Here is a 25,954-nt window from a genome sequence, read left to right as displayed (position 1 = left end):
AATTAATTAAGTCAATTTAATATGTAATCAATATTTTTAAGCAATATAATGCTAAAAAAAAAACTTAATTTGTATGAAATAATTTTTAAAACAATTTTATAAGTTATTTTCGAAATTATTAAGAGCCCAAAATTTTTGACAGAATGAGAAAAAAAAATAAAAATCATGAGTTTCTATTGATTCATTAATTTTAGTACGAGTCAAGTTGAGTTTTATTTTGATCACATGTATTTTTTCGTAAAACTGATAAATCAATGTATTGATTAACTACTCTTAGTAAGATAAACTAAAATTATAAATGAAATAATATTTTTCCAATTTCTAATTTTGTTATCAATCAAAATATTTTTAATTGTCGGGCAACAATGTTTTTTGTTTTAAATTAACAACACTGTATAAAAATGTAGGAAATTGATAATGTTTTATCATGTCTTTAAGATGAATTATTGATTATGTATTGTCATTTCTAATGACTCATTACTAATGAGGATTTTGAGTCAACATAAAATGTTATAATCTCGATAGAAAAAAAATATATCTATGTAATAGAAACCAGTGAGTCAAGATTGTGTAACGACAAATTAATATGAAGAAAAAAAAAATGGTATTTTTGTAAATGTGTTGAATGAACATTATAATAACAAATTATTATGAATTATTCAATATCAGCAAAGCCAAAATGTTTGCCTAATTTTTGACAGCGAGTTAAAAACGATTGAAGCCTAGAAAAAAACTTGTAAAAAATAAAATTGAATTAGTCTGTACTTAGTTTTTTCTGAAATCCAGTGAAAAAACTAGTGGCCTTTTTGTTTCTTAAAATCTCTAACAGTTTGTTTCCAATGACGGAGTTGACCATAATTTTTAATATTAAAACCACTTTGTTCTCTTAACATGTCCAAACTCCAATGGGGATTTTCATTTGCAAGATTAACAACTTTAGCTTTTATTTCATAGGGAACGCGAGTGTTTGATAAAGAAAGTGATTTTTTTTTTTGCATGTTACAATTAATTTTTAGATTATATGATTTACCAGTAATATCGTGGTTTTTTTTGAAAATTTTAAACCAGCCATAACCTGCTGAAAAATATTCAGGTTTAAATATTTTTTTTGCTTCAAGCCCCCATGTTTTAATTTTTTGATTTGTAATTTTTTTTCCTTCTTTTTGCTTCTCAATGCACTTATTTATAACCCAGTCGTTTACCAAGTTCATTTTTTGGCGAAAAGTTCCTCCTCGTTCAATCTGTTTTTTCCACGCTATAAATTGATAGCGGCTTTTGATATTTTTACATCCACTGTGTTCTCTCAACATATTCAATGACCAAGTTGGATTTTTTATTGCCAATTTAACTACACGTGTTTTTTCTTCCAAAGAAATACCGTCAATTATTTTAATTTTATGTTTAAGATTTTTATTTCGATTTAGGTAATTCCCAACATCATCATCATCATCATCATCAACAACATCAAGGTAATTCTCGTCTGTGATAGAGCTTAGGTCATCATCTTCTTCTGTATAAACACTATATTTTTTACGAGCAAGTGATCCAGTACGAATTCTTGTGTTTTTTTGATGATTAACATTTTCAATGACTTCATTCGAGCAACTTTGATTATTATTATTGAATGAATTGGAAATTTTATTTGATTTTATTTTCAGTCCAATTGATTGATTGTCAGAGTTATATATTTTATTAACATCAATCGAATCATCTGTAACTGACAACATTTCATCTTTAATGGTTATACTTTCTTTTTTAAATAATTTTTCTTCCTTTTCAATAAAATCAGTCATATGTAATTTTGCAATTGAATGTTCATTTGAAGAAGCAGTTTGTATATTTTCAGCATTACTTGAATCATCACAGTTATTTTTTTCGTAATCTGGAAAATAAAATAAATTGAATCAAGAAACAATTTAATAAAAATCCTAACATCATTTAAAACATACCTGCTTTGAACATCTTCTTGGAATGAATTGCATCAACTGGTATTTTTCTTCTTTTAGATATCGTCTTATTGTCTTGACTGTTGTTGATGTTGATGTTCACTTTGTCAACTTGTTTTTGTTGTTGTTGATTTAATTGATTATAATTATCATCAGAACCTGATTCACGAACAACTTTAACTTCTCTTTCATGGGGAACAAGAATTCTCGAGGATGAAAATGTTTTTTTTTTTTGCGGGTTACAATTAATTTTTAGATTATACGATTCACCAGTAATATCATAGTTTTTTTTCAACTTTGATAACCAGACAACACTTGCTGAAAATTGTGTCGGTTTAAATATTTTTTTGGCTTCAAGTCCCCATGTTTTAATTTTTTCATTTGTAATTATTTTTCCTTTTTTTTGGTTCTCAATGCACTTACTTATAACCCAGTTATTGACCAAGTTTATTTTTTGACGCCAAGTTCCTCCTCGTTCAATCTGATTTTTCCACACTTCAATTTGACACCGGTCTCTAATATTTTTACATCCACTGTGTTCTTTTAACATATTTAATGACCAAGTTGGATGTTCACGTGCCAATTTAACTACTCGTGTTTTTACTTCAAAAGAAATTTCATTAGTTATTTTAATTTTACCTTCAAGATTTAGGCAATTCCCAACTTCATTTTCGTCTGCAGTACAGCTTAGTTCATCATCTTTTTCTGTATAAACACTATATTTTCTAGGAGCAAGTGATCCAGTGCGAATCCTTGTGTTTTTTTGATGATCAACATTGTCAATGACTTTATTCGAGCAATTTTTATTATTATCTTTAAATAAATCGGAAATTTTATTTGACTTTATTTTTAGTCTAATTGACGAGTTGTCCGAGTTATTTATTTTATCAGCATCAATTAAATCATCTGTAACTGGCAACATTTCATCTTTAATGGTTATACTTTGTTCTGAAAATAATTTCTCTTCCTTTTTAATCAAATCAATCATATGTAATTTTTCAATTAGGTTTTCATTTGAAGAAGTAATTTGTATATTTTCAGCATAACTTGAATCATCACAGTTATTTTTTTTGTTATCTGAAAAATAAAATAAATTGAATCAAGATACAATTTATAAAAAAATTTCAACAACATTTATAATATACCTGCTTTAAACATCTTCTTGGAATGAATTTCATCGACTGATATTTTTCTTTTTTTAGATATCATGATGTCTTGACTGTTGTCGATGTCAATGTTCACTTTGCCAACTTGGTGTTGTTGTTGTTGTTGATTTAATTGATCACAATTATCATTATAACCTAAGTTACGAGTGGCTTCTGTTGTTACAATTTCGATTGATTTAACTTTTGATTTTTCAATGACAGCTTTGTGTTCATTGAATTCTATAATTTTGTTTGTAATTATCATCATTGCATCATACATGTCATGCCCATAATTTAATGACAATTCTGAAAATATATTATTGGTCTCACGTCCACAGAGATAATATTCTTTTTTTTTCAAGAGTTCCCAACAAAAATTAAATGAATCAGTAAACAATTCTTGATCAGTTGTCTCGAGCTGATGTTTATCAAATTGTTCCATTTTATTAAGGAATATATTTTAAACTTGTTTTTTTTATCTATGTAGTTTTCGATTGTTGTATTCGCAATGTTTGCAATGTTTTTATTGATGTTTTACTTGAAGGATTTTTAATAAATGGAATACATGAAATCAATAAGGAGAAACGCGAGAAACTGACCTGACGTGACCAGAAAGTGCCGCGACAGTTTTCATGTAAACCACGAATAGAGATATAATTAGGCATTTTTATTTGACCACAACAATTGTTCATTTAATTATTTAAAAAATCAGATTTTTATGTTTCAATATTTCACATCATATAACTGTAATAAAAAAATAATTATTTATGTTCTCATGACGTTTACAAAACAATCAATTAAAAATATTTTTTAAATTATTTTTTATTGATTTTAAAAAATACATAAAAACAAAAAAGAATTGAATAAAACAGTCAAATTGACACTCGGTTACATATACTGCATTAAAAAAAAAATATAATAGTCTAATCAATGTTTGACATGATCTATATTAATATACGTACTTTATCTTTGAATATAAGATATGTGATATGTATTATGATTTAGACAATGTTGTTGACTATATCCAATTTATACTTTTTTTTTTCCAATTTATTTCAAATTAATATTACTTGGTCATTATTTTTCGAAAATATTTTTATTTACTCGGTTTAATTTCATTTTATTGAACAAAAAATAACGCATTTATATATATTTTTTATATCTCAGCTGTTCTAACCAGTGACGCTTTTGTCGTTTTGTTTTATTTATAAAAATAATAAAAAAAATTTTTTTATTATAATTTACTAATATTATTATGAAATTATTTGTTATCAACAAAACCAAGATGTTTGCCCAAATTCTGATAGCGAGTTAATAACGAAAAAAGCCTAGGGAAAAAATTTTAAAAAATAAAATTGAATTAGACTGTATTTTGTTTTTTCTAAAATTCAGTGGAAAAACTAGTGACCTTTTTTTTATTGAATTCTCTAACAGTTTGTTTCCAATAAAGGAGTTGATTGAAATTTTCAATATTAAAACCACTTTGTTCTCTTAACATGTTGAAACTCCAATGGGGATTTTCATTAGCAAGATTAACAACTTTAGCTTTTATTTCATAGGGAACGCGAGTGTTCGATAAAGACAGTGATTTTTTTTTTTGTAAGTCGCAATTAATTTTAAGATTATTTGGTTTACCAGTAATTTCGTAGTTATTTTTAACAATTTTCAACCAGCTATGACTTGCTAAAAAATTTTTAGGTTCAAATATTTTTTTTGCTTCGAGTCCCCATGTTTTGATTTTTTGATTTGTAATTATTTTTCCTTTTTTTTGGTTCTCAATGCACTTACTTATAACCCAATTATTTACCAAGTTCATTTTTTGACGAAAAGTTCCTCCTCGTTCAATCTGATTTTTCCACAGTTCAACTTGATAGCGGCTTTTAATATTTTTACATCCACTGTGTTCTCTCAACATATCTAATGACCAACTTGGATTTTCGCTTGTCAATTTAACTACACGTGTTTTTTCTTCGAAAGAAATGTCACTAAATATTTTAATTTTATCTTTCAGATTTTTATTTTGATTCAGGCAATTCACATCATCATCTTCATTATCATCTTTAAGAGAGCTTAGTTCATCATCATCATCATCATCATTTTCTTTTGTACAAAAATTATATTTTTTAGGAACAAGTGATCCAGTACGAATTCTTGTGTTTTTTTGATGGTCAACATTCTCAATGACTTTATTCGAGCAAGTTTGATTATTATTATCATTAAATGAATTAGAAATTCCATTTGACTTTATTCCTCGTGCAATTAAGTGATCTGTCGAGCTATTAATTTTGTCAAAATCAGTTGAATCATCTGTAATTGACAAGATTCTATCTTCAGCGGTTTCTTCTTCTTCATTTGAAGAAGCAATTTGTATATTTTTAGAATAACTTGAATTATCACAGTTATTTTTTTTGTTATCTAAAAAATAAAATAAATTAAATCAAATGACAATTCAATGAAAATCTTAAAGACATTTAAAATGTACCTGCTTTAAACATCTTCTTGGAATGAATTTTATCAACTGGTAAATTTCTTTTTTTTGATATCATCTTGTCTTCACTAAGAACCTTGTTAAGTTGATGTTTTCTTTGTTGATTCAATTCATCATAATCACTATCATAGCCTAAGTTACGAGTGGCTTCTGCTGTTCCACTGTAATTTTCGTCTGCGGTACAGTTTAGGTCATTATTTTCTTCTGTACAAAAACGATAGTTTTTAGAAGCAAGTGGTTTAGTACGAATCATTTTTTTTTTATGATCAACATTTTCAATGCTTCCATTCAAGCAACACTGATTATTATCTTTAGAAAAATTGGTAATTCCATTTGACTTTATTTCTAGTCGAATTGAGTGATCGTGAGAGTTATTTATTTTATCAACATCAATTAAACTATCTGTAATTGGCAACATTTCATCTTTAATGGTTATACTTTGTTCTGTAAATAATTCTTCTTCCTTTTCAATAAAATCAATCATATGTAATTTTTCTATTGAGTATTCATTCAAACAAGTAATTTGTATATTTTCATCATTATTTGAATTATCACAGTAATTTTTTTTGTAATCTGAAAAAGAAATTAAATTCAATCAAGATGCAATTTAATAAAAATCTTGGAGACATTTGAAATGTACCTGCTGTAAACATCTTCTTGGAATGAATTTCATCAACTGGTATATTTGTTTTTTTTGATATCATCTCGTCTTGACTGTGACCTTTGTCAACTTGTTGCTTTTGTTGTTGTTGATCTATTTGATCAGAATTATCATCATAACCTAAGTTACGAGTGGCTTCTGCTGTTCCACTTTTTATTGATTCAACTTTTGATTTTTCAACTGTAACTTTGTGTTTATTGGAAATGATAATTTTCTTCATGAATGTCACCATGTCCTCATACATGTCATGACCATAATCCAATGACAACGTTGAAAATAAATTGGTCTCATGTTCACTGAGATAATATTCTTTTTTTTTTAAAAGTTGCCAGCAAACATTAAATGAGTCAGTAAACAATTGTTGATCAGTTTTCTCAAGCTGATGTTTATCAAATTGTTCCATTTTATCAATAAATATATTTTTTAAATTTGTTTTTTTAAGTTATTTACTTTCTTATTGTTGTATTTGCAATGTTCACAATGTTTTATTACAAAGTAATAAGAGAAACTAGCCTGAACTAGCCAGAGATTGCAGCGATAGTTTTCATGTAAACACTGCAGATATAATTACGTATCTTCATTTGACCACAACAATTATATATTTATTATTTAATCATTTAAAAAATTACATTATTTCTATTTTTACATGAAGTTTTTATACATTCTTGCAAACGATTATTTCTCAATATTTATGCCCTATCACATAACTGTAATAAAAAAATAAATAACATATTTTGATATAGTTGAATTATTCAAAAATTTTTTATAAAAAACAAAAATATACTCATTTATCATTTTTTAAATTCAATAATAATTTTGTTTTTAGATTTACCGTTACTGAAATTATTGATCAGAATATTTCAAATACTAACTACTATAAAGACAACGAGTAATTTTAACATAATCAGCTTAAAATTTTCCCTCGTTTGCCTCTGTCTTCACTTGAACTTATATACCTATTTATCTTTCATCATCATATTCGTATACTGTACTAAATTAGAATTTAATTTTTCAGTGGAAAAACTGGTGGCCCATTTCTTATCAAAATTTCTACCACTTTTTTCCCAATAGTAGAGTTTATTCAAAGTTTTAGGAGCCTAAATTTCTTGCCATAATGAGAAAAAAAAAAATCATGAGTTTCATGAATTGGTTCATTAATTTCGGTACGAGTCAAGTTTAGTTTTATCAAATTACTAATTTTTCCATTAATAATAAATTGTTATACAAAATATTTTTAATTGTCGGACAACAATGATTTGTTTTTGTTGTTAACAATACTGTATAAAAATGTAGGAAATCGATAATGTATAATTGTCATATTTTGTAATAAGGAATTTGAGTCCACATAAAATGTTATAATCTCGATAGAAAAAAAATATATATATTAGAAACCAGTGAGACAAGATATTGTAACGACAAATCAATATAAAAAAAAAAATGGTAATTTTGTAAATGTGTTAAATGAACATCTAAATAAATTATTATGAAATTACTTGTTATCAATCAAATTATTAACCGCCACTTGGAAAATCCATACATCTCGAAAACACATTAATGAGTTTTTTATTTTACAGTATTTATAATTATTTTATCATTATTGATTACAATAAACTCAAGTAATAAATTTTAATACATCTATTATTTAATCTATAGATCTTAGATATAGGTTTACCAGAAGTTTCATAGTTTTTTTAAAAAACTGTTAACCACGTATGACCGGCTTAAAATTGTATAAGTTTAAATATTTTGTTCATATTTAATTGAAAATAATATCCAAACTGTTAATTATATTAATTGTTATTATATTTTCAAAAAGTTTATGTATTTTATTTTAATTAAATGTGTTGTTAATAATTGATAAGGGTATAAAAATTAATGCATATATTAATAATAATTAGTTAGACATTTATTTATAAAAGGATCTTTAAAATTAGTTACAAATAGAATTCATTACTTTTGTTAACGATCATTATCAACCAGTAAAAAATTCTGCTGAAATAATTGGACCACGACTGTCTCTACTTGAACTTGAATTTTTATTATCGTCATCTTCATAATTTACTGGAGTAGAATTAAATTTTAAAATTTTCTTCTTCAAAGTATCTTCAAAATAAGGTAACTAAAATTTGTTACTATGTTTTGATAAAGTCCTCTTATTGATCAACAATCATTATCAATTAGTATAAATAATTAGTGAGTTATTAATTTTCCTACATTATCAGCTTCGTAGTTCGTACTAAATCTTTAAATTTGCCCTCGTTTGCATCTGTTTCCACTTGAACTTGTCTTTTTATCTTCATCTTTATATTTTACTGAAGTAGAATTAATTTTTTTATAAACAGTTGATCCATTGGAGAAATTAGAGGCCTTTTTCTTATTGAATTTTCTAACAGTTTGTTTCCAATAACGGAGTTGATTGATGTTTTCAATATTAAAACCACTTTGTTCTTTCAACATATCCAAACTCCAATGGGGATTTTTATTTGCAAGATTAACAACTTTAGCTTTTATTTCGTAGGGAACGTAAGTGTTGGATAAAGAAAATGATTTTTTTTTTTGTAAGTTGCAATTAATTTTTAGATTATTTGGTTTACCAGTAATTCCGTGGTTTATTTTTAAAATTCTTAACCAGCTATTACGTGCTGAAAAATTTTCAGGTTTAAATATTTTCTTTGCTTCAAGCCCCCATGTTTTAATTTTTTGATTTGTAATTATTTTTCTTTTTTTTTGGTTCTCAATGCACTTAGTTATAACCCAATTATTTACCAAGTTCATTTTTTGACGCAAAGTTCCTCCTCGTTCAATCTGGTTTTTCCACTTTTCAATCTGACGCCGGTTTTTAATATTTCTACATCCACTGTGTTCTCTTAAGATATTTAATGACCAAGTTGGATGTTCGCGTGCCAATGTAACTACACGTGTTTTCACTTCAAAAGAAATTTCACTAGTTATTTTAATTTTACCTTCAAGATTTTTATTTTGATTCAGACAACCCCCAACATCATCATCATCATCGTCATTATCATTATCATCATCATCATCATCATCATCATCATCATCATCATCATCATCATCATCATCATCATCATCATCATCATCATCATTATCAAGGTAATTTTCGTCTATGATGGAGCTTAGTTCATCATCTTCTCTTGTATAAAAAATATATTTTTCAGGAGCAAGCGATCCAGTACGAATTAATGTGTTTTTTTGATGTTCAACATTTTCAATGACCTTATTCAAGTAACTTTGATTATTGTTATTAAATGAATTGGAAATTTCTTTTGACTTTATTTTCAGTCCCATTGACTGACTGTCCGAGTTATGTATTTTATTAACATCAGTCGAATCATCTGTAACTGACAACATTTCATCTTTAATAGTTATACTTTCTTTTATAAATAATTCTTCTTCCTTTTTAATCAAATCAATCATATGTAATTTTTCAATTGAGTTTTCATTTGAAGAAGCAATTTGTATATTTTCAGCATTATTTGTATCATCACAGTTATTTTTTTTGTAATCTAAAAATAAAATAAATTAAATCAATATACAATTTAATAAAAATCCTAACAACATTTAAAACATACCTGCTTTGAACATATTCTTGGAATGAATTGCATCAACTGGTATTTTTCTTTTTTCAGATATCGTCTTACTGTCTCGACTGTTGTAGATGTCAATGTTCACTTTGTCAACTTGTTTTTGTTGGTTTAATTGATTATGACTATCATCATAACCTGAGTCACGAGTGACTTCTGTTGTTGCAGATTTTATTGATCCAACTTTTGATTTTTTAACTGCAACCTTGTCTTTATTGGAATTTGTAATTTTCTTTGTATCATTATCTTCATCATCGTATTGTACTGAAGTAGAATCAAATTTCCTAGGAACTTTGATAGAGCTCAGATCATCATTTTTTTGTTCACAACATCTACATTTTTTAGGAGCAAGTGATCCAGTACGAAATCTTGTTTTTTTTTTATGATCAACATTTTCAATGCTTCCATTCAAGCAATTTGGATTATTATCTTTAGAAAAATTGGTAATTTCATTTGACTTTATTTCTAGTCGAATTGAGTGCTCTATCGAGTTATTCATTTTTTCACCATCAATTGAATCATCTGTTATTGACAACAATTCATCCTTAATAGTTATACTTTCTTCTTTCTTAATAAAATCAACCATATGTAATTTTTCAACTAAGTTTTCATTTGTAGAAGCAATTTGTATATTTTGAGAACAACTTGAATCATCACAGTTATTTTTGTTGTTATCTGCAAAATAAAATGAACCTGATCAAGATACAATTTGATAAAAATCGTAAGAACATTTTGAATATACCTGCTTTGAACATTTTCTCGGAATGAAATTCATCGACTGATATTTTCCTTTTATTCAATACCATCTTGTTTTGATTGTCATTGATGTCAATGTTTACTTTGTCAACTTGCTGTTGTTTTTGATTTAATTGATCATAATTATCATCATAACCTAAGTCACGAGTGGCTTCTGCTGTTACAATTTTTATTGATTCAACTGCAACTTTGTCTTTATTGAATTGTATAATTTTGTTCATAATTATCATCATGGCGTCATACATGTCATGGCCATAATTCAATGACAACTCTGAAAATATATCAGTCTTACGTTCAGAGAGATAATATTCTTTTCTTTTTAAAAGTTCCCAACAAAACTTAAATGAATCAGTAAACAATTCTTGATCAGTTGTCTCGAGCTGATGTTTATCAAATCGTTCCATTTTATAATAAATATAATTTCAATTTTGTTATTTTAATCTATGTAGTTTCTGGTTGTTTTCGCAATGTTTACAATGTTTTTATTGTTGTTTCATACTTGAAAGATTTCCAATAATGCAACACATAGAACTAATAAGGAGAAACCTGCCAGAAAGTGCCGCGACAGTTTTCATGTAAACCATGAACACATATATAATTAGGCATTTTCATTTGACCACAAAAATCATACATTTAATTATATTTAAAAAATTAAATTATTATTTTTCATATCTTTATTTTCACACATGAAATAAGTTCTTTATATTCTCGCAAACAATTTTTTTTCAATATTTATGCCACATCACATAAGTGTAATAAAAAATTGATTAACATTTTGATAAAGTTCAATTATTTAATTTTGTTTTTTTTTTTTAAATTATTTATCATATCTCAAATCTAATACTATTTTTGTTTAGATTTACTGTGGCTGAAATTATTGATCGAAATATTTTAAATACTAGAGACACGACGTCGAAGACGATGATGATGATGACAAATAAAAAAATGGTAAATGTCTAACACCACAATATTCTATTTGAAAATAATATCCAAGTTGTTGATTATACTAATTATTATTATTTTCAAAAACTGTATATATTTTATTTCAGTTGAATGTGTTATCGATATTCATTATTAATAAATAATAACTTAATAAGTTATAAGTATTTTATATACATATATAAGATATATTTTTAATATTTTTATTTTTTCATGAGATAAGTTTTTTACATTTTTGCCATAACTGTAATGGAAAATCAATTAACATTTTAATATTATTGAATTATTTACATTTTTTTTATAAAAAACAAAGATATATTTATCGTTTTTTAAATTTAATAATAATTTTGTTTTTTAGATTTACTATTGCTGAGATTGCTTGATCAAAATATTTTAACTTCTAAAGACAAGATGTTGATAACGATAATCAAGAAAATCGTAAACGTCCAACACCACCATATTTTAATTAGAAATAATATCCAAATTATTCATTATACTAATTATTATTTTTTAACAGTTTATATATTTTGTTTTAATTCAATGTGTTGTTAATAATTAATAAGAGTATAATAATTAATGAAAATAAAAAAATACATATGAGAATTAAATATTGAAGACAATTGTTTTCATAATCAATTGATTATTAATCATATAAATTTGATAATAATAATGACTGTAACATTTATTTATAAAATTGTATTGGAAATTAGTTAAATAGGAAATAATTGTTGTAATGAAATCAGATGATTGATCAACGATCCTTCATAAAAAAACAGACTTAAATAATGATTGATCCGGGCTAGTAAAAATAATTAGTGAGTAATTCTAACATCATCAGCTTCAAATATACCCTCGTTTACCTCTGTCTCTACTTAAAATTGTATTTTTATCGTCATCATCATATTCATACTGTACTGAAGTAGAATTAATTTTTTCCAGTAGAAAGACTAGTGGTTTTCTTGTTATTAGATTTTTTAACATCTCTTTTCCAATTGTAAAGCTGACAAATGTTTTCAAGATTATTACAACCACTTTGTTTTCTTAACATTTCCAAACTCCAACGTCGATTTTCATTTGCAAGTTTGACAACTTTAACTTTTATTTCATGGGGAACATAAATTCTCGGGAAAGTAAGTGATTTCTTTTTTTGGGAATTACAATTTATTTTTAGATTGTCTGGTTTACCAGTAATTTCATGGTGTTTTTTCAACATCATTAACCAGACACTACTTGCTGAAAATTTTAACGGTTTAAATATTTTTTTGGCTTCAAGTCCCCATGTTTTAATTTTTTTATTTGTAATTATTTCTCCTTTTTTTTGGTTTTCAATACACTTATTTATAACCCAGTTATTTAAAAAAATGTTTTTTTCACGAGGAGATCCTCCTTGTTTAATGTGTTTTTCCCACTTTTCAACTTGACTGCGATTGTAAATATTTTTATATCCGCTTTGTTCTTTTAACATATCTATTGACCAATTTGGATGCTTTATTGCCAATTCAACTACACGTGTTTTTTCTTCGAAAGAAATATCATCAACTATTCTAATTTTACCTTCAAGATTTTTATTCTGATTTAGGCTTTTCCCATCATCATCATCATCAGCATCAATATTATCCTCATCAAGGTCATTTTCGTCTGTGGTAGAGCTTAGTTCATCATCTTCTTCTGTATAAAAAATATATTTTTTAGAAGCAAGTGATCCAGTACGAATTCTTGTTTTTTTTTGATGATCAACATTTTCAATGCTTTCATTTGAGTAACTTTGATTATCATCTTTAAAAAAATTGGAAATCTCATTTGGTTTTATTTCTAGTCCAATCAAGTGACCATTCGAGTCATTCATTTTGTCAACATCAATCGAATTATCTGTAACTGGCAACATTTCATCCTTAATGGTTATACTTTCTTTTCTGAATAATTCTTCTTCCTTTTCAATCAAATCAATCATATGTAATTTTTCAATTGAGTTTTCATTTAAAGAAGCAATTTCTATATTTTGAGCATAACTTGGATCATCACAGTTATTTTTTTTGTTATCTGTAAAATAAAATCAAATGAATCAATTGAATTTTAATTGATTTTTAAAATCTTAAAAAAATTAAAAACTTACCTGCTTCAAATATCTTCTTGGAATGAATTTCATCAACTGATATTTTTCGTTTTTTTGATATCATCTTGTCTTGACTGTTTTTGATGTCAATGTTCACTTTGTCAACTCGTTTTTGTTGTTGTTGATTTGATCGATCATAATTATCTTCATAACCTGAATCACGAGTGGCTTCTGTTGTAACAATTTCGATTGATTCAACTTTTGATTTTGCAACTTCAACTTTGTGTTCATTGGATTTTATAATTTTGTTCATAATTATCATCATAGCATCATACATGTCTTGACCATAATTTAATGACAACCTTGAAAATATATTGGTATCATGTTCACATAAATAATATTCTTTTCTTTTAAGAATTTCCCAACAAACATTAAATGAAGCGGTAAACAATTGTTGATCAGTTTTCTCGAACTGATGTTTATCAATTGGTTCCATCTTATTGATTATGGATTGTTTTTTCAATCTATGTAGTTTTTGATTGTTGATTTTTATTTTTAGTGTTTACAATGTTGTTGTATACTTGAACGTTTTACAATCATAATAATGAAAAACGCATCACATGACTACGACTCTAATGACCACGCTGGTAAATTATCGATTGATTACAGGTTGTCTTATTCACAGTAGATAACACAACGTACATTATTTATATTTGAAAAAAAATAAAACAAAAATATTTATATCATTTTCTATATTTCTATAAATTATTATATGAATTATTATTATTATTAAATTATTATAATAATATTTTTGCTTTTTAGATTTACTGTGGCTGAAATTATTGATCGAAATATTTTAATTACTAAAGTTAATAAGAATTAATGATAGTATAATAATTAATGAAAATAGAAGAAAACATATAAAAATTCAATATTCAAGACAATTGATTTAAGAATAATATCAATTTGTTAAAAATTATTATTGAAACATTTATTCATTAAAAATTGAGGCGAGACTCTACCGAGTCTCTTGATAAAAGTATTTTTTAAATCAGGTAACTTGTGTTGTTTCTTTCGTTGTGATGAGATCTAATGATTGATCAACGATCATTAACAAGACAAAAAAAAAAAATATATAGTCAAGTCCCCCAAGGTGCGTCCTAAGTGTTCCGTAGGATTTTTTATTTTTTTTCTTGTTGTTTGATTCGTTGTTTTGTTTTATTTTCTAATGTTGTTTATTTCTGTTGTTTAATAAAAAAAAAAATAAACGACCAAAAAATTTCAAAAAAATATCGTAAAGTCTACAGATGAAGCGTCGTCGATTGAAACATTGCCGGAATCGATCCGTCAATATTTGGAATTGGGCCCTATCGAAAAATGCGGATATTAAATCCAATAAGGCCCAAAAATTGAAAATAAATATGATGATTGCTTTTGGGAAAAAAAAAAACATAAATTTCATTTAACATCAACTAATTCGGTTCGGCGGTTCAAAAAATATCTTGCAAAAACGAATTCTGACACTACATTTTGTTTAATAAAAAAAAAAAATAAACGACCAAAAATTTTCAAAAAAATATCGTAGAGTCTACAGATTAAGCGTCGTCGATTGAATCATTGCTGGATCCGATCCGTCAATATTCGAAATTGGGCCCTGTAGAAAAATGGCACTATCACAACTGATAAGGGCCAAAAATTGAAAATAAATATGATGATTGCTTTTGGGAAAAAAAATGGAACCTAATGGGCTTCGTAGAAGCCAATTCGATTCATAACTTTTATTTTTATCGCGAAATAACAAAAAGTCACACGAAAAGTGAAAACATAAGTGCAGTCCTACGGAACACTAAAAATTAATAATGATTGATCCAGCCAGTAAAAATAATTAGTGAGCAATTAATTTTCCAACATTATCAGCTTCGTAATACCCTAGATATTTAATCTTTAGATTTGCTCTCATTTATATCTGACTCTACATGAACTTGTATTTTTATCTTCATATTTTACTATAGAGTACAATTAAAATTAAAAATTGCTTTTTTTATTCGAAAGACTAGTGACCTTTTTTTTATCAAAATCACTAACAACGCGTTTCCAATAGTTGAGTTGAGGTATGTTTTCAAGATTATTGCAACCACTTTGTTTTATCAGCATTTCTAAACTCCAATTTTCATTTGCCAGATTAACAACTTTAATTTTCATTTCATGAGGAACGAAAATTCTTGCGTATATACGAGAATAATTTTTTTCTTTGCATGTTACAATTAATTTTTAGATTATCTGGTTACGCAGTAAATTCATGATTATTTTTGAACATTGCTATCCAGCCATCACTTGCTAAAAATTTCATTGGTTTAAAATTTTTTCTTGCTTTAGGTGCCCATGTTTTAATTCCTTTATCTGTACATACTTTAATTCAAAATAATATCCAAGTTCTTAATTATATTAATTTTTCAACTGAGTTTTTATTTGGAGAAGCAATTCGTATATTTTTAGCATTACTCGAATCATCTCAGTCATTTTTTTTGTTATCTGAAAAATGCACTGAGAGAAAAAGTTGCTAAAATATAGCAAAATTTTGCTTGAAAGTTTTAGGCTTTGATTTAAAAAAAAAATGTATTAATTTGAACAAAATATTTTTTAATTAAAGCAATTTATTTGCTTTAATTTAAGACAGGTTTTTTTTATTTGAGAGAAAAGAGAATTAATTTAAGAGAAACTTTGCTAAAAAGGAAGCAAAAATATCCTTTAAATCAAGCGAATAAGCGGTCTAGTTAAGACAAAAGTTGCTAAAATTAAATGACATTTGATTTTATTTGATGGGTAAATCGTTTAATTTAAGGATAATATTGATTGAATTAATAGAAAATTTTTTTTATACAAATGATAAATGAATTAATTTAAAAAAATTATGAATCAATTCAAGACAAAAAGCGATCTAGTTAAGACACAAGTTGCTAAAACTGAGCGACATTTCATTTAATTTAATGGGTAAGTCGTTTAACTTGAGGAAATTATCGATTAATTTGAAAAAATTATGAATCAATTTAAAGCAGAAAAGCGTTCTAATCAAGACAGAAGTTGCTAAAATTGAGCGACATTTCATTTAATTTAATGGTTAAGTCGTTTAATTCAAGGAAGTTATAGAATAAATTAATAGAAAATATTTCGTATTTCGATGGGGTATTATGAAAAGCCGAACATCATTTATTTCCATAAGAGCCTATGTTTAACCTCAAAAAAAAGGACCATCTTTAACAGTTAATTAATCAAAAAAACATCTTATAACAAAAAAACTGATTAAAGAAAAATGTGTATCGTTATTTCAATTATCTACTCTATAAAATTCGTGAAATCGTCATTATTTTTAATTTTCCCTAGTTGTACCTTAAATCAAATGTCGCTCAATTTTAGCAACTTGTGTCTTAACTAGATCGCTTTTTGTTTTAAATTGATTCATAATTTTTTTGAATTAATCCATTTTTCTTTTGTATAAAAACAATTTTCTATTAACTTAATCAATATTATCCTCAAATTAAACGACTTAACCATTAAATTAAAAGAAATGTCGCTCAATTTTAGCAACTTTCGTCTTGATTAGAACGCTTTTCTGCTTTAAATTGATTCATAATTTTTTCAAATTAATCGATAATTTCCTCAAGTTAAACGACTAATAATAGTTTTGTCTTCTCGATTTACTGTTGCTAAGATTTTTGATCAAAATTTTTGAAATACTCAAGACACGACGATGATGATGATGATGATAATTAAAAAAATCTTAAATGTCCAACACTACTATACTTCAATTAAAAAAAATAATCCAAGTTGTTAATTATATTAATTGTTATTATTTTCAAAATTTCAATAATAAATTATATACCATATCTCTTTTTTTTTCTATTAGACAGTCCTAATTTTTTTAAATACTGTCTATTTATTTAGGGACACACTAACTTTAGTCATTTAATATATTGTTAATTTTTCAAAAGTATGTTTATTCGTCCACAACAATTGTACATTTTATCATTCAAAAAATTAGATTGTTATTTTTTATATTTTTAGTTTTACAAGTAGTAGTAGTAAGTAAGTATTCTAAATTCTTGCAAGCAACAATTATTTTTTAATATTCATGCCACATCACATAACTGTAATAAGAAAATCATTGACATATTTTGACACAATTGAATTATTTGCATTTTTTTCGTAAAAAACAACGATATATTTATCACTTTTTTAAATTTAATAATACTTTTGTTTTTCAGATTGACTGTGGCTGAAATTGTTGTGAAAAATATTTTACATACGACAGACAATAATGAGGATAATGATGATAATTAAGAAAATCGTAAATTCCCTACACCACCATATACTTTAATTAAAAAAAATATTCAAGTTATCAATTATATTAATTGTTAATATTTTCAAACAGTTTATACATTTTATTTTAATTAAATGTGTTACTAACTAATTAATAATTGATTGAATTATAGTAAATAATTAATATCGAAGAATACATTTAAAAATAAAATATTCAAGACAATTGTTTTATAATAATTATAAAAATTTATTAATAATAATTACTAAAACACTTATTTATAAAAGAACCTCTTAAATTAGGCAATATAAATTTGTTACTTTTGTTGTAATGAAATCAAATGATTGATCAACGATCCTTAATAAAAAAAAACAGACTTTAATAATGATTGATCCGGGCTAGTGAAAATAATTAGTGAGTAATTCTAACATCATCAGCTTCAAATATGCCCTCGTTTGCCTCTGTCTTCACTTGAACTTGTATATTTATCTTTACTTGTCATATTCGTATACAGTACTGAGTTAGATTTATTTTTTTTTAGTAAGGAGACTAGTGGCTTTCTTCTGTCTAGACTCTCTAACGGCTCTTTTCCAATTGGTAAGTTGACCAATATTTTCAAGATTATTACAACCACTTTTTTCTCTGAGCTTTTTCAAACTCCAATGTCGATTTTCATTTGCAAGATTAACAACTTTAACTTTTATGTCGTAGGGAACATAAACTCTCGAGAGAGTAAGTGATTTCTTTCTTTGGGAATTACAATTAATTTTTAGATGGTATGATTTACCAGTAATTTCATGGTTTTTTTTAAACATCATTAACCAGACACCACTTGCTGAAAAACTTTTAGGTTTAAATATTTTTTTGGCCTCAAGTCCAAAGGCTTGAATTTTTGCATTTGTAAGTACTTCTCCTTTCTTTTGACTCTCAATGCACTTATTTAGAACCCAGTTATTTACACAATTCATTATTTCACGAGGAGATCCTCCTTGTTCAATTTGATTTTTCCACGCTTCAACTTGCTGGAACTTAAAAATATTTTTACATCCACTTTGTTCTCTCAGCATATCTAATGACCAATTTGGATTTTCTGTTGCCAATTTGACTACACGTGCTCTTTCTTCAAAGGAAATGTCATCACTTACTTTAATTTTATTTTCAAGCTCTTCATTTTGTTTTAGGTTATTATCATCATTATTATCATCAACATCAACACCATTATCAACATCAAGGTAATTTTCATCTTTAGGAAAGCTTCGTTCATCATCCTCTTTTGAATAAAAACTATATTTTATTGGAGCAAGTGATCCAGTACGAATTCTTGTTTTTCTCTTAGGATCAATGCTTTCATTTGAGTAACTTTGATTATCATCTTTAAAAAAAATAGATTCAAAATAATTGGCCATTTCATTTGATTTAATTTCTAGTGCAATTGAGTGATCGTTCGAGTTACTCATTTTAACAGCAATTGGATCATCCGTAACTGGCAACATTTCTTCCTTAATGGTTATACTTTCTTCTGTAAATGATTCTTCTTCCTTTTCAATAAAATCAGTCATATGTAATTTTTCAATTGAGTTTTCATTTAAAGAAGCAATTTCTATATTTTGAGCATAACTTGGATCATCACAATTATTTTTTTTGTTATCTGAAAAATAAAATAAATTGGATCATGATACAAGATACAATTTAATAAAAATCTTAAAAACATTTAAAATATACCTGCTTTGAATATCTCGTTGGAATGAATTTCATCAACTGATATTTTTCTTTTTTTTGATATCACCTCGTCTTGACTGTTATTGATGTCAATGTTCACTCTGTCAACTTGTTTTTGTTGTTGTTGATTTGATTGATCATAATTATCATCATAACCTGAATCACAAGTGGCTTCTGTTGTTACAATTTGTATTGATTCAACTTTTGATTTTTCAACTGCAACATCGTGTTCATTGGATTTTATAATCTTGTTCATAATAATTTTCATGGCGTCATACATGTCTTGACCATAATTTAATGCCAACCTTGAAAATATATTAGTGTCATGTTCACATAGATAATATTCTTTTCTTTTAAGAATTTCCCAACAAACATTAAATGAAGCGGTAAATAATTGTTGATCAGTTTTCTTGAACTGATGTTTATTAATTGGTTCCATCTTATTGATTTAGATTTGGTTTACGAACACTAGAACACGTTTCTGGTTTACCACTTGGTCAGCATGTTCATTTGATAGCTACTATTAATGATGAAGTTATTATCCGAACATATATATTATATTTTTAATTCTTAAAATGTAATTAAATTATTAAAATAAATAATTTGTTTAAACAGGATACGACAATATCAACAACAGTTAGACCAAGTATAATAATTGACAAATGCAAAGAAGACCCACTATCATCAGTACCAAAAAAATGCACATGAACTTTTACGTAATCTTCTTCAGGGTATGGAACGTGCACATTTAAATAAAGCAGTTAACTTGATAGAAACAACACCGATTAATCAAATGTTTGGTGGTTACATAGGTACTAAAGTTGTATGTCACAATTGTCATCATATTTAAACAACATTTTTACATTATTAAGATTTACTTGTTGATATTATAAAAGCAAGTACACTCGATGAAGCATCATCAAATTATTTTAGTTGTCAACAACTTGATAATAATGATTATAAATAAGAATTCTGTAAAAGACGTGTACACTAACCAAACAATTTAGTTTATAAAAAACACCCAAAGTTTCATGTGTGCAATTAACATGTTTTAGTGTACTTGGTGGTAACATATCACGTTGTATTGGATTTAAACAAACAATTAATATGGGACAATATTTATAGCGTGACAATAATGAACAAGCACTTAAATTAAATTATAAATTAATGTCAATTTAACACATATGAAACCATCTCTTAATTGTGGTCATTATATTGCTGTTGCACAAGTATCAGCTAGACAATATTTATAACATTTAATGATTCATCAGTACGTTCAATTAATTTTTCAAATATCAACACAAATCCATATATTATGATATTTGAAATAGAAAAAACATCACATGATCAATTAATAAATAATCAACCAATAATGATCAATCACAACAACAACACCAACAGGCAACAGTTAAAGATATTAATACAACTTTTATCAATTTATTTAATAATTGTTGATAATAAATAATAAATAACTAATCTTATATAACCTCTAAAGGTCCTTCCTTATATTTCAGTGTTTTTACCATGGAGGTCTACAGTCTTACAGTCTACACTATGAAACTCCATGGTTTTTACTTTTTATCGACTCTATTTTTTTTTTTTACCACGCTGGTAAATTATCAATTGATTACAAAGTTGTCTTATTCTACAGTAGGTAACACCACGTATACTATTTACATTTGAAAAAAAAAACAGAAATATTTATCATAATATTTTTGCTTTTTAGATTTACTGTTGCTGAAATTATTGATCGAAATATTTTAAATACTAAAGACAATAAGAAATAATGATAGTATAAGAATTAATGAAAATAGAATAATGCATATAAAAATTAAATATTCAAGACAATTTTTAAGAACAAGTTTTAAGAATAATATAAATTTGTTAATAATTATTATTGAAAAATTTATTCATAAAAGTATTTTTTAAATTAGGTAACTTGTGTTGTTACTTTCATTGCGATGGAATCCAATGATTGATCAACGTTCATGAACAAAAAAAAGAACAGCTAGATAATGATTGATTCAGCCAGTAAAAATAATTAGTGAGCAATCAATTTTCCAACATTATCAGCTTTGTAATACCCTAGATATTTAATCTTCAGATTTGCTCTCATTTACCTCTGACTCTACATGAATTTGTATTTTTATCTTCATAATCTTCATATTTTACTAGAGTACAATTAAATTGAAAATTTTTTTTTTTTATTAGAAAGACTAGTGACTCTTTTCTTATCGAAATCACTAACAACGCGTTTCCAATAGTTGAGTTGAGGTATGTTTTCAAGATTATTACAACCACTTTGTTTTCTAAGCATTTCCAAACTCCAATGTGGATTTTCATTCGCAAGATTAACAACTTTAATTTTCATTTCATGGGGAACAAAAATTCTTGAGTATGAGGATGATTTTTTTCTTTGGATGTTACAATTAATTTTAAGATTATCTGGTTCACCAGTAATTTCATGGTTATTTTTGAACATTGTTATCCAGCCATTACTTGCTGACAATTTTATTGGTTTAAAATTTTTTCTTGCTTTAAGTCCCCATGTTCTAATTTTTTTATTTGTACATACTTCAATTCAAAATAATATCCAAATTGTTAATTAATAACAATTATGATATTATAAAATAATATATTAATATAAAAATATTATATTAATTGTTATTATTTTCAATAATAAATTATATACCGTATATTAATTAAATTTTATTTTTTTCTTTAATTAAATTCAATGACTTATTAATAATTAATTGAAATATGTATAATAGATAATTGATATAGAAGAATACATATAAAAATAAAATATTCAAGACAATTGTTTTAATAATTATATAAATTTATAAATAACTACTGAAACATTTATTTATGAAAGAATCTCTTAAATTAGGCAACAAAAATTTGTTACTTTTGTTGTAATGAAATCAGATGATTGATCAACGTTCCTTAATAAAAAAAAAAGACTTTAACAATGATCGATCCGGGCTAGTAAAAATAATAAGTGAGTAATTCTAACATCATCAGCTTCAAATATGCCTTCCTTTGCCTCTGTCTTCACTTGAACTTGTATATTTATCTTTTATATTTTTTATATTCGTATACAGTACTGAGTTAGAATTATTTTTTTCTAGTAGAAAGACTAGTAGCATTCTTCTTTTTAGACTCTCTAACAATTCTTTTCCAATTGTAAAGTTGACAAATATTTTCAAGATTATTACAACCACTTTGTTTTCTTAACATTTCTAAATTCCAATGTCGATTTTTTTTTGCAAGATTAACAACTTTAACTTTTATTTCGTAAGGAACATAACACGTAGCAAAAAGTTTTATAAACATTTCTATAAAACGTTTTTATAAAAATTTTTATACAAATTTTTATACAAATTCTTATATAGATTTGGCGCTTTTTTTATAGAATAAATTCTATAAAATTGGTGGTTGATTTTTATAGAATGAATTTATTAATTTTTTATAGGATTTGGTTTATAGGATTATTTTTATAAAAAAAATGATTTGTATATATCATAATCATAATAATACTCTGTTCTATAAAAATATTCTTCTATAGAATTTTGAATGATTTTTATAAAATATCCGAAACGGAATGTTTTATAAAATTTTTCCTATAGAATAGTTTTTATAGAAATATTATAAAAACTCTATAGAATAGTCCTGTATAGATTTTATTATATATATATATATGTATAACATATAACATAACATTGTATATAATTGATTTATTTCATTTATTTATTGCTGTAACGAGTCTTTTTATTTATTGTACAATAATATTCATTTTTTAAACAAAGATATAAACCAAGCCAATTAAACATGATGACACTTAATCCATTGACAAACTTGATAATCCAGCCAGTAAAAATAATTGGTGAGCAATCAATTTTCCAACATTATCAGCTTTGTAATACCCTAGATATTTAATCTTCAGATTTGCTCTCATTTATCTCTGACTCTACATGAATTTGTATTTTTATCTTCATAATCTTCATATTTTACTAGAGTACAATTAAATTAAAAATTTTTTTTTTTTATTAGAAAGATTAGTGACTCTTTTCTTATCGAAATCACTAACAACGCGTTTCCAATAGTTGAGTTGAGGTATGTTTTCAAGATTATTACAACCACTTTGTTTTCTAAGCATTTCCAAACTCCAATCTGGATTTTCGTTTGCAAGATTAACAACTTTAATTTTCATTTCATGGGGAACAAAAATTCTTGAGTATGAGGATGATTTTTTTCTTTGGATGTTACAATTAATTTTAAGATTATCTGGTTCACCAGTAATTTCATGGTTATTTTTAAACATTGTTATCCAGCCATCACTTGCTACAAATTTCATTGGTTTAAAATTTTTTTTTGCTTCAAGTCCCCATGTTCTAATTTTTTTATTTGTAATTAATTCTCCTTTTTTTTGGTTTTCAATGCATTTGTTTAGAACCCACTCATTTAAAAAATTCAATTTTTCACGAAGAGATCCTCCTTGTTCAATTTGTTTTTTCCACTTTTCAACTTGGCTGCGCCTTTGGATATTTTTATATCCACTGTGTTTTCTCAACATATTTATTGGCCAAGTTGGATTTTCTATTGCTAATTTAACTACACGCGTTTTTTCTTCGAAAGAAATATCATCAACTATTTTCGTTTTACCTTTAAGATTTTTATTTCTATTTTTATTTAGATTATTCATATCATCATCAGCAACCTCATCATCATCATCATCATCATCATCATCATCATCATCATCATCATCATCGTCTTCAGTAAAGCTTAGTTTATCATCTTCTTCTGTACAAGAACTATATTTTTTAGGAGCAAGTGATCCAGTACGAATTCTTGTGTTTTTTTGATGATCAACATTCTCAATGACTTCATCCGAGCAACTTTGATAATCATCTTTAAAAAATATTGATTCAAAATAATTGGCCATTTCATTTGACTTTATTTCTAGTCCAATTGAGTGATTATCCAAGTTATTTATTTCATCAACATCAATTGAATCATCTGTAGTTGGCAACATCTCATCCTTAATGGTTGCACCATCTTCTGTAAATAATACTTTTTTGTCTTCATCATAATCAATCATACATAAATTTCCAATTACGTCATTTTTTTTGTGGTCTGAAAAATAAAATCAATCAAATCAAATTATAATTTAATAAAAATCCTAACATCATTGAAAGCATACCTGCTTTGAACATCTTCTTGGAATGAATTTCATCAACTGGTATTTTTCTTTTTTTAGATATCATCTTGTCTAGGCTGTTGTTGATGTCAATGTTCACTTGGTCAACTTGTTGTTGTTCTTGATTTAATCGATCAGAATTATCATCATAACCTAAGTCACAAGTGGCTTCTGTTGTTACAATTTTTATTGATTCAACTTTTGATTTTTCAATGGCAGCTTTGTGTTTATTGGATATTATTATTTTCTTCATAAATGTCACCATGGCATCATACATGTCTTGCCCATAATTCGATGACAACTTTGAATATATATCAGTCTTACGTTCACAGAGATAATATTCTTTTTCTTTTAAAAGTTCCCAACAAATATTAAATGAGTCAGTGAACACTTGTTGATCTATCTCCTTAAACTGATCTTTCTTATTTTGTTTCATCTTATTGATGATATATTACAAACTCGTTTTTCTAATCTATCTATATTTCGATTGTTTCATTCTTAATCCTTTCAATGTTGTTATTGTTGTTATATCCTTGGAAGGTTTACATACCTAATAACGAAAAAACGCACCACATGAGACAATGACTTGATTCTATGTGATCTTGAATCTCATACTAGAGAAAAAATTATTTAACAATATTACTTTGTTATTGTTAATTACAGTTAATTATGTACAAACCTTGATTATTTATATGTAGGTTCACGTGCTCTATTTAAAAACAAATCTATTTATTTTTGTTTTTGTGGTAATTTTTTTTTTTTTTATTTATAACACATTAATAACTATTTTATTTATAACAGTTTAATCAAATTATAGTAAATCATTAAAGACATTAATATTTTTTTTTGACAGATGTTGTTTATATTCACATATATATGTCAAAACACACACATGATTACATGAATATGTGTATGGAAGTAGGAGTGGGTACTAAAATAGCGCCACTTATATCCAACACCACTATACTTTATAATTAAAAATAAAATTCAAATTGCTAATTATAATAATTGTTATTATTTCCAAAAAGTTTATATATTGTATTGTTATTTACTGTGCTATTAATTATTAATAAAAGTATAATAATGAATAAATATAGAAGAATACATACGAAAATAAAATATTCAAGACG

General features: G+C 25.8%; 3 protein-coding genes across 4 annotated transcripts; all 3 read right to left on the bottom strand.

Moving 5' to 3' along the window:
• Positions 1 to 8,212: 8,212 nt before the first annotated feature.
• On the bottom strand, positions 8,213 to 14,086 carry LOC122860482 (putative leucine-rich repeat-containing protein DDB_G0290503). The gene is made up of 5 exons (XM_044164316.1): positions 13,651 to 14,086; positions 12,912 to 13,577; positions 10,585 to 10,791; positions 9,831 to 10,535; positions 8,213 to 8,343 (listed from the first exon to the last, which is right to left on the bottom strand). Exons 1-5 carry the CDS (start codon positions 14,084 to 14,086, stop codon positions 8,213 to 8,215), a joined length of 2,145 nt encoding a protein of 714 aa, XP_044020251.1.
• Positions 14,087 to 17,567: 3,481 nt separating this feature from the next.
• On the bottom strand, positions 17,568 to 21,156 carry LOC122851359. The gene is made up of 2 exons (XM_044150533.1): positions 19,628 to 21,156; positions 17,568 to 19,553 (listed from the first exon to the last, which is right to left on the bottom strand). The coding sequence occupies exons 1-2, from the start codon at positions 20,061 to 20,063 to the stop codon at positions 18,433 to 18,435; spliced, it is 1,557 nt and encodes a 518-aa protein (XP_044006468.1). The 5' UTR covers positions 20,064 to 21,156; the 3' UTR covers positions 17,568 to 18,432.
• Positions 21,157 to 22,442: 1,286 nt separating this feature from the next.
• On the bottom strand, positions 22,443 to 25,696 carry LOC122851348 (RNA polymerase II subunit 5-mediating protein homolog). Of its 2 annotated transcripts, none has more exons than XM_044150521.1 (3): positions 25,504 to 25,696; positions 24,828 to 25,374; positions 22,443 to 24,760 (listed from the first exon to the last, which is right to left on the bottom strand). In XM_044150521.1, exons 2-3 carry the CDS (start codon positions 25,258 to 25,260, stop codon positions 23,649 to 23,651), a joined length of 1,545 nt encoding a protein of 514 aa, XP_044006456.1. In that variant the 5' UTR covers positions 25,261 to 25,374; positions 25,504 to 25,696; the 3' UTR covers positions 22,443 to 23,648. The 2 variants fall into 2 exon arrangements, with proteins under 2 accessions (XP_044006456.1, XP_044006447.1); XM_044150512.1 differs by having other exon boundaries at positions 23,387 to 24,760; positions 24,828 to 25,438; positions 25,504 to 25,555.
• Between the last annotated feature and the right edge of the window lie 258 nt (positions 25,697 to 25,954).

The sequence above is a fragment of the Aphidius gifuensis genome, linkage group LG1 (assembly GCF_014905175.1).
Source record: "Aphidius gifuensis isolate YNYX2018 linkage group LG1, ASM1490517v1, whole genome shotgun sequence".
Lineage (NCBI taxonomy): Eukaryota > Metazoa > Arthropoda > Insecta > Hymenoptera > Braconidae > Aphidius > Aphidius gifuensis.
The sequence above is the reverse complement of the archived record's forward strand: the minus strand, read 5'-3'. Positions and strand labels throughout refer to the sequence as shown.